At 51.3% G+C, this 9613-nt stretch overlaps 1 protein-coding gene across 1 annotated transcript; it reads right to left on the bottom strand.

Annotated features, from left to right (window-relative positions):
- Positions 1-250: 250 nt before the first annotated feature.
- On the bottom strand, positions 251-7930 carry LOC123854715 (amine oxidase [copper-containing] 3-like). Its single transcript, XM_064583546.1, is given in 6 exon segments — positions 251-935; positions 1181-1306; positions 2023-2098; positions 2100-2165; positions 2167-2312; positions 6340-7930. Coding segments are annotated over 6 exon segments (2286 nt in total). The 3' UTR covers positions 251-654.
- Between the last annotated feature and the right edge of the window lie 1683 nt (positions 7931-9613).

Below are 9613 nucleotides of genomic sequence, written 5' to 3'. Positions count from 1 at the left end.
TAAAACCCCCAACTTGTACATATTAAAAGGGTGGGTTTGGGCACCTGGGTGGCTCAGTTGGTTAAGCGACTGCCTTCGGCTCAGGTCATGATCCCGGAGTCCTGGGATCGAGCCCCACATCGGGCTCCCCCTTCTCTGTGGGGAGCCTGCTTCTCTCTCTGCCTCTGCCTGCCACTCCCCCTGCTTGTGCTCATTCTCTCTCTCTCTGTCAAATAAATAAATAAAATCTTAAAAAAAAAAAAAGGTGGATTTAATGCATGCGAATCATATCTTGTTAAAAAAAAAAGTAAGATTAAAAAACTGTTAGAAGAAACATGAATCTTCTGGGAAAAGCTTGGCCATCAGTCCGGGCTTCAGCTGGCCATTCTTCTCTCTGGGACAGGAACCCAGCAGGTCTGGGGTCAACAAAGCTGAGTCATGTCTCTGCCCCTACCCCGGTGCCAGGCATCACAGGCTCAGGATGCTCCCAGCAGGGAGGGGGTGTCAGGGAGGGCGATAGAGAGGGGGCCTGGGGAGAAGGGGACGCGGGGAGCTTTGGGGTGGAAAGAAGGAGAAGAAGAGGGCACCAGGCCGCCTGGCCCAGCACCGACTGCTCCTCTCCCCACGGACCCTGGCCCTGGGGTCCCTGGCCACATTCCCCGTCCCAGGGACCTCCTAGTTGTGAGAGAAGCCCCCATGGGAGAAGGCAGGGAGGTCTGGGGCACAGGCAGCAGCGTGGGGAAGGCAAGCCAGGGGGTTGACCTCGCAGGCCCTGGCATCCTGTTCCTCCCGGAAATAGACAGAATCCGCAGACTCGAAGGAGGGGTCCTGGTCAAAGAAGTTGTAGGGTCGGAGGAAGAAGCCCACACCATTCCCCACCGTCACCATGTTGGGAACATCTTCTGCGTGTGGGATGTGCAGGAAACCAGCTGTCACCCAGGCCACCAAGTCCTGGCAGGAGGGAAGAAAGAGGATCCTGAGGCCTGGCTTTGTGAAGGACAGGCCTGCCTCCTACAGCAGCCTTGGATGTGAGGATTCACCTTGCCAGCCCAGGAAAAATGTGAAATCACAAAGCTTTCTTTCTTAGTAGGTCCTAAAGACCCCCAAGGAATGTGGCTTTAGGAGTGAACAAAGTGGCTCATCCTTGCTTCCTTTGCATCCCCCTCTTGCTTCCACCTCTTCCCACGGTCAGCTGACCTCTCCAGCAAGGTCTCGTTGTTGATGAAGTCAGCGAAGTCCGCAGTGGGAGTCCAAGGGTCGTTCAAATTGTAGATGCTGGTGCAGCTTCGCTCCGCCTCCTTCCCCTGGGTCACCGCCAGATGGTACCCCGTAGGAGATTTGGATTAGATCACGAGGTCACTAACCTGTCCTACTGCCCGAAGCCGCAGTGAAGAGGGAACACAAGGGGAAATGAGCACAAAGGTCTCCGGGTGTCGAGCCTCATTATCATTCTCTGTACACTTGTCCTCTTTCTGTCTCTCTGTCCCATAGAGTTCATGAGTTTGTTCCATATCCTGTATCGCCAACGTCCACCGCCCACTGTTCAGACCTCAGATAGGAATGTCATCCTCACGTGTCCATCCAGATCTGAGCCTGCGCCGTGGACGCATGTGTGTAGATGTGGCCTGATTCCCATCTTCAGTCCATTCCAGGATGTCAAATGCCTGGATGTTAGGGCATATTCCCTCAGATCCGTGTTCCTCTCTTACTCTTTGTTTTCTCCTCCAACTTTTATTGTGAACATTTTAAACGTGCAGAAAAGTTGAAAGAATGGCCCAGTGAACACCTGTGGACCCACAACCTAGATTCCACCTTCAACATCTTATTATATTTGAGTCAGCATGGAGTTCTCCATCTATCCGTCCACCCAGTAGGCTTCATTCGGAGTGGCACTAAGATTGTGGCCACAGGAATGAGTGTGTGTGTGTGATTGTGTATGTACATGCACACCCACGGAGGTTGGGGCAAAGTGGCTTCTCAGCAACATGGGCCCTTCGTACAGTCCACCTCCCCCAGCTTCTCTCTGACACCCCGCCACTCACCTCCCCCAGCTGAAGGCTCTCTCCAAGGAGCTGTTCTGCGGCAGCGGCTCCCCAGCAAAGCTGAGCAGCTTTGAGTCTGCGGTAGCCCCACGGGTGACCCCACTTGTTGCTGTGATTGCTGGCCAGGTACACGTAGCGGGGGGGGGGCGCCTCCCAGGGGGAAGGCGGCCTGCTCCTCAGTCTCCAGCAGCTTCCAGGTCACCTGCAGCCTCTGCATCTGGTGCTCGGGGCTCCAGGGCACCGGCGTGGGGACATAGGTCATGTCCTCAGCCCAGACCCAGTTCTCTGGTCCTGCGGGGGGGGGGGGGGGGAGGTGGAGGCGGGGGGGCGGAGGGTGGGAGGGAGGGCTGGTCATGCAGCTGCCCTGTCCCCTCTGGACTCTGTCCCCTCCCCGCCACTCACCGCTTCAGAGTGGGGCCAAGGAGAAACCCAGAACGGAGTGTGTCCCTGCTTCCCTTTCCCCCGCCCAAGATATCCCTGATCCAGAGATTTGGAGAAGGTCTTTCTGCCTGATGTCATCTCTGGTAATAATGCTGGATGCCTTGTGACTGGGCCTCCACTGATGTCCTCCTTCTGAGGGCCTGCAAGGGAGGATGGTTGAACTGAAGTTGGAGCAGCTTAGCAGGCGATGTGCAGAGTCGGATTCCTTCTGACCCTATGCCTCATGTCTGAAGCCCTATAGCATCACCAGAACTGCCTTATCATGAACATAGGAACAGTGGTCGCTCACCTGCACTACTCCTCAAGGAGCTCTGCACCGCCGAGCACTGATGCTTTACTTGTACTGCGGCCTTATGAAGGAGGAACTACACTTGTGCCCATTGTACAGATGGGACAACTGAGGTTTAGAGGATTTAAGTAATGTGCTCTGGCTTGTCACCAAGGGCATGTGGTTACCATCATGGTGGTGCTGGCGACCCCGATCTTACTCTGGCTCTGCACCTGCCCACACAGCGGCACACGCAGGAGAACCACACAGAGGGGGCGCATCCCACGCAGACAGCTGCGGTGCAGGCCAGAGGGAAGGAAAGTCAGAGCCAGGGCCCGATGCTGCTGGAGCTTGGTGGTGCTTCCTATCATTTGGGGCTTGGCAAGGAATTAAGAACAGGGCCAAAGGCACAGTCTGTTCCTTGAACTCTGGGAATTTTGAATGACTTTTGTCAGAATCTCACTAGGTACCCTACTAGGAGTCAACTTAAGTGATCTGAGACCAACGAGCAGTAAACGAACACAAGCCAAAGCTCCCTCTGTACCTTCCAAGGACCAGCAGAGAGCAGAGACTGATGAAGTAGGCTCTCGCTTTCCTTTTGTGGATTCACCGACCCTCCGTCCACACCCCAGGGTTTCTACCCATAGGTAACAACTAAAGGCCAACAGTTCTTTCTGGAACATCCACACAATGGGCTCATATGGACAACAACGACAGCAAGAATGGCTAATACTTCTCACTACTTGTCAGGCACGGTTCAAAGAGCTTGAAGAGACATCCTCGCTTAGGTACAGAGATAGAGATGTGTGTGTCAGGTGGAATACATATGCATCTTTTCTAGCTAAGTCCAATGAGCAAGCCTAAAAGCAATGATGTCCTAGTGCTAATGAGCACTCCCGGTACCCTGGGCTTGGTTTCTAAAGAGTATCCTCCAGTAAAAAGGAACCAGAGCTCCTTGGAGAGGGGGTTGGATTCCAGGGCTGGAGCAGGGAAAATACAAGATCAAATTGGAATATCCTGGGGCGCCTGGATGGCTCAGGCAGTTAGGTGTCTGCCTTCGGCTCAGGTCATGATCTCAGGGTCCTGGGATTGAGCCCTGCGTCAGGCTCCCTGTTCAGCAGGGATTCTGCTTCTCCCTCTCCTTCTGCCTCTCCCCCGCTTGTGCTCTGTCTCTCTCAAATGAATAAAAAAAAAATTGGAACATCCTGTGGTGCCAAAAAGAAAGAAGCACTCCAAAAAGGATGGATGCATATCGAAAGGACACAAGAACCAACCGGAAGCATCTCCCAAGGGCCAATACTGGAACAGTGCAAGGAACAGAATAAATAACACTGCTGGGTTGTAAGCCTTAGGGTAAAATAAATATCCATGAATCAATGCAGTTATGAATAATTGCATGTATAAATCAATGTAAAAGGAGGATAACTTTTCCTTTGGAGAATTCTAATTAATCAACGTATAAAGAATAAAGAAAAAAATTTGAAATGACCAGTAGGGAAATATTTCAGTAATAATTCTTGCAAAAAAAAAAAAAAGTCTACCAACAGATGCTAAAAATCAGTGGGCAAGAATTTAAGAAGAAATAGGATATTTGCATAGCATCACAGTAATTGCCCCAAGATATTTATTAACTGCAAATGGAAAAATACTAACTTTTTAAAAAAGATTTTATTTATTTATTTATTTATTTGACACAGAGAGAGAGAGCACAGCAGGAGGACTGACAGAGGGAGAGGGAGAAGCAGGCTTCCTGCTGAGCAGAGAGCCCGGAGTGGGGCTTGATCCCAGGACCCTGGGCTCATGACCCAAGCTGAAAGCAGACACTTAACTGACTGAGCCACCCAGGTGCCCCAGAAAAGTAGTAACTTGTGCAATGGAGAAAGCCAGAAGACACCATCTTAACCAAGTTCTTGAGGTCAACATCTCTGGTAATAAGACATCTGAACCTCATGTACTCCTTGATATGATGCACTGAGAAGGGCATAATGTCATTTCTCTGGTTTTCTTGCAAAAAAAAGAAGTACAATCTCAATCTAATCATGAGAAAATAACAGAGAAATCCGATTTGAGAGATGCTGGATAAAATAATGACCAAAATCTTCCTTAGTGCCAAGGTCATGAAAGACAAGAAAAGCCTAAGGGGCTGTCATAGATTGGAGGAAACTAAGGAGAAAATTTACCTAAATGCAGTGTGGGATCCTGGATTAGATCCTGGAACAGAAAAAGAAAGTTAATGAAAGAACTAATGAAACTCTAATAAGGTCTGTAGTTTAGTTAATAGTACTGTAATAATGTTAATCTCCTGGTTTTGATTGCCATACTGTGGTTGCGTAAGATGTTAACATTAGGGGGAACTGGGTGAAGGGTATATGGGAACTGGACAATGTTTGCAACTTTTCGTAAGTCTAAAATTATTTCAAAAGAGAAAGTGTTTTGGGGCACCAGCCTGGCTCAGTCGGAAAAGCATGCAACTCTCAATCTCTGGGTTGTGAGTTCAAGTCCCATGCTGGGTGTAGAGATTATTGAAAGAAAAAAAGAAGGAAGTTTTGTTTGTTTGTTTTTTTAAAGAGAAAGCATTTTAAAGTACTCATCATTAATCCTCAAATAGTCTTACTAAGAATGCACTGTTACACCATTTTTACACTTGGGTAAAGTGAGGCACAGAGCAGTTAAGCATAAAAGTATTTCTATCATACACATTTTTCGAGGCACTCCACATGTTCACCGCTCCTCCATTAGAATGTAAGCCTCTTGAGAGTAGGGATGTTGTTTCTTTTGTTAAATTGCATTAGCACAGTGATTGGTGTAAATATGCATTCATGGGCCTCCTGGGTGGCTGGTCAGCTAGGTGTCCGATTCTTGATTTCAGTTCAGGTCATGATCTCAGAGTCATGAGATGGAGCTCCACATTGGGCCCCATTCCTGGTGTAGAACCGGCATAAGATTCTCTCTCTTCCCTCTGCCCCTCCCCCTGCTCCCTCTCTCTAAAAAAGAAAAACTGCATTCAGTAACTGTTGCTTGCATGAGTGATATGTAGTTATGTGAAAAAACAGAGATGGCAAAATATATGTATGTTATGATCCAAATTTGGTAATAAAAATTTGAAATACTTATATCAGTATGTCATATTTACAGATGGTATACAATATAATAAATATTATGATTTATTAAATATTGCAGATGCCATATTTAAAAATATGGAAGAATTTTATTTTATTTATTTTTTTTATAGATTTATTTATTTATTTATTTGACAGAGAGAGAGATAGTGAGAGCAGGAACACAAGCAGGGGGAGTGGGAGAGGGAGAAGCAGGCTTCCTGCCGAGCAGGGAGCCCAATGCGGGGCTCGATCCCAGGACCCTGGGATCATGACCTGAGCCGAAGGCAGACGCTTAACGACTGAGCCACCCAGGTGCCCTGGAAGAATTTTATTTTTAAGTACGGAAGAATAACCGATCTGCTAAGGATGAAAATCTCTGTGGAATCCGACTTTCACCTTTACTTCATATGCTTTTATATTTTTAATGTTTCAGTGATAATTCTTAAAGCTAGGCATGGAGACCTCAGCCCCCTCTGCTGGAATCCTTGGTTCCCCAGGGATGTCTTACCTCCTACATCCAGATCCACCTTGAAGTGGGCGTTGTGGGTGTGGACGGTGCCCAGCGTTTGCTCCCCAACCTGGTTCCCGTACCTTCGGGCAGCACCAAAGAGGAATGCTGAGCTGATGTAGCCGGTGATGTGGAGTCGGACTTCTATGGCCCCACTGGAATGGAAGACCATATCCCACAGGTAGTCATAATTGAGCAAGGTCGACACAGATCTGACCACCAGCACTGTCTCTGCAAGGCCCCCAAAATAATGGGAGTAGAAATTTGAGTGGTGTCGCCTCAGGGGGAGGCCCTGGTTCTGTTCAAACACGCAAATGGCATCACGTATTGTCTTGGGGGTGTGGGATTCCAGAAGGAAGTGCCAGTCCACGTAGGTGGCCAGGTAGGGGCAGTCCACCCCCCGGGTCAGGGGAGTGGAGTACTTGCCCAGGCCAAAGCTGCCATCGATATAGCGGGTCAGCATCGCTGCAGGGGAATTTCCACCATAGACGGCCAAGGCCTCCTGGAGGCTGATCTCATAAGCTAGTCGTTCTCCCCGGAAGCGGATGTCAAAGATCCTGGGGCCACTGAAAGCTCCAAGGCCAAAGGAGAAAGTCCACAACGAGGAGGTCACCCGGCTCCCCTGCACACTGAAGCGGGGGCCCTGGGGATGGACTTGCAGAGGAGGAGCCGGACCGGGAGGCCCCTGGGACTTGAGGGACCAGGACCCACCTGTGCCATTGTCTGGGATCAGCACCACGTTCACCAGGCCGGCCTCAAACTGGTCCTCCAGCTGGGCCAAACTCTCATAGTAGCGGCCTTGAAAGAACACCTTCTGGATGGCCCAGCGGGCAGGGTCCAGAGCCTTGTGGTCTACCAGCAGCTCCAACCCCACGGGGTGCAGGAAGAACCCAGCCCCTGAGATGTTGTAGTAGAGGCCAAACCAGGCGGCCCGGTCCCCTGACTGCAAGCCTCGGGGGGCCGTGGTCACCGTCACCAGGTTCTGTCCTTGGCGCTTGTAGAAGCAGCAGTGGTGCAGGAGCCCGGCAGCCTGGGGCAGCTCTCTGCCGAAGATCAGCTGGTGTATGTCCAGGTACTCTCGCCTCAGCACGGGGCGGCGGTGGTAGGGCAGGGGGCCCCCGTGACGCTCCACCGTCACATCCCGCAGGTAGGAGGGCCGGGGCAGTGGCCCCACCACCAGCTCACTCACGTTGGGCTGGGGTTGTCCGCCAAAGAAGACGATGGCCAGTGCCTCCTGGGCAGGTGGGGGGCTCCCCCTGTCCAGGTGGGCCAGGGCTGCGGCCTTGGGGGGCAGGTGCAGCTCCACCGAGAAGACGCAGTTGTCCGAGGGGTGGGCCTGGGCTGCATCCACCAGGCCTGGCCCTAGCTGCCGGGTCAGGAAGCTCATCACAGCCGTCAGCTCCTCTCGGCTCAGGTCTGCAAACAGCTGGCTCTGGCCGGGGTGTGTCCCGGGCTGGGCACTGGGGGACACGGAGGGGCAGCGGGGAGCCTGGCCGGGTTTACATTCCCTCTCCACTCCTTTCTCACTCTCACCATCACCCATGGCTGTCACCAGCACACTACACAGGGACAAAATAATGAAGATAGCCATAGTTAAATCTCCTGGATGGTCCTTAGGCTCCTGAATCATTATGCAGAATGGGAAATAGAAAGATAAAAGACAGACAGGACCTGGGTGCAGGACGTCTCTTTGAGTCTCTGGAGTTTCCTGGTCTCTGAGAGGTGCCACTGGGCAAGAGGCACATTGAAGATAAGCAGCCAAGGGCAGATGGTTGAGTGGGGGGGGGGTGGAGATGGAGGGGTCAGGGGTCAGGCCAAACTTGGGAGGTGGGGCTGAAGTAGGAACCTGGACTTTAAGTGGCCCACGTAATCCTCTGTCCTCTTGTTCCAAATCAAACACTCAGGGTCAGGGTTGGGGAACCAAGTTGGAGGAAGGGTAGGTTTTGGAAATAACACAGCTGGAGGGAGGCAAGAGGAAGAAGGAACTGGGACAGAAAGGGACTGTCCTTGGGTTCTTCCTCCACCCTCCAGATGGAACCTTTTCCCTGGCTACGAGGCTGCAAGCGAAACTCACCTGCCCACACCTCTCCAGTGGGATTCCCCCCCTTCCCTCCAGGCTCTGCTTCCCATCACTCTCTCCTACTCCTCACCAGCCATCAGCCAGAACCCTACCAGCAGGCTCCAGGCTGGAGAGTAAGGCTGAGAACACAAAGCACCTGGGAGGAGTTGGGAGGCTGAAGGGCTGAGCCAGATCTACAATGGGGAGGCTCTGAGCACCCTAGATCACTGGAGGGGAGTAGATGGGGTGGGGAGCCAGTCAGAAATTGGGGTGGTGGGGGGCAGGTGCAGAGTATAACAGAAATCCCTTGTCTCCCCTTTAAGCAGGACTGATGGGCCAGGTCAGAGGTCAGGGGGCTTGGAAAACTGGCTGTGGAATTAACTTAGCAGCCCACAGCCCTCAACTCCAGGAAACCCTCCACTGAAATGTTGCAGAAGCAGAGAGCGAAGCCACCTCCATTCTCTGCCAGGTGACATGTAGGAGGCCACCCTCATCTGGACAGCCAGGTCCTGAGGGGAATAAGGAGAGACTGAGGGTTCCACGGAGGGGACATGCTTCCCTCATGAGCCTGGGGGAGAATCCTTTCCAACGTGGACCTGCCCAGGAAGATTTGCCTGGGAAGAAAGACATTAGTTCGACCTTGCAGGCAGAATGCTTACGTGGGACAGAGAAGAGGAAAGACATGATGGCCAAAGGAAACAGAAGGTGCAAAGGTAAAGAAACTCAAAACAGCCCAGCATGGGCAGGAAACAGCCAAAAGGTCGGTGTATTTGGTGTGAGGTGGGGACAAAATGGGGGGCAGTAGAGGTAAGATCAGGAAGTTTTGTGTGGTACGTGTTTCAAGCAAGGTCGTAATTGCGGGTAGATGGTGAGGCATCTCAGAACCTGGGAGAGTTAAACCAGGTAAATCGATAACAAAAAAGGCAGGTTATCCAGAAGCATTAATATATCCAGCTGTAGTTTTGTTTTTGTTTTTAAAGATAGTATCTTTAAGTAATCTCTACAAGTGGGGCTCAAACTCGCAACCCCAAGATCCAGAGGCGCTTGCTCCACCCAGTGAGCCAGCCAGGCGCCCTGCATTCAGCTGTATTTTGATATGGAAACTCAAAGGGTTTTCCTTTCCTTTGTTCGTTAAAGTGGTAGGGGTAGCAGCACCCAGTCCAAAGTGGTGCAAAAGACAGGGCCCTCCATCCCATAATAACCACCCCCCTTGCT

This window comes from Mirounga angustirostris, unplaced genomic scaffold (genome assembly GCF_029215605.1).
Source record: "Mirounga angustirostris isolate CCGP_5_RB_7025 unplaced genomic scaffold, mMirAng1.0.hap1 SCAF_17, whole genome shotgun sequence".
NCBI lineage: Eukaryota > Metazoa > Chordata > Mammalia > Carnivora > Phocidae > Mirounga > Mirounga angustirostris.
The sequence above is the reverse complement of the archived record's forward strand: the minus strand, read 5'-3'. Positions and strand labels throughout refer to the sequence as shown.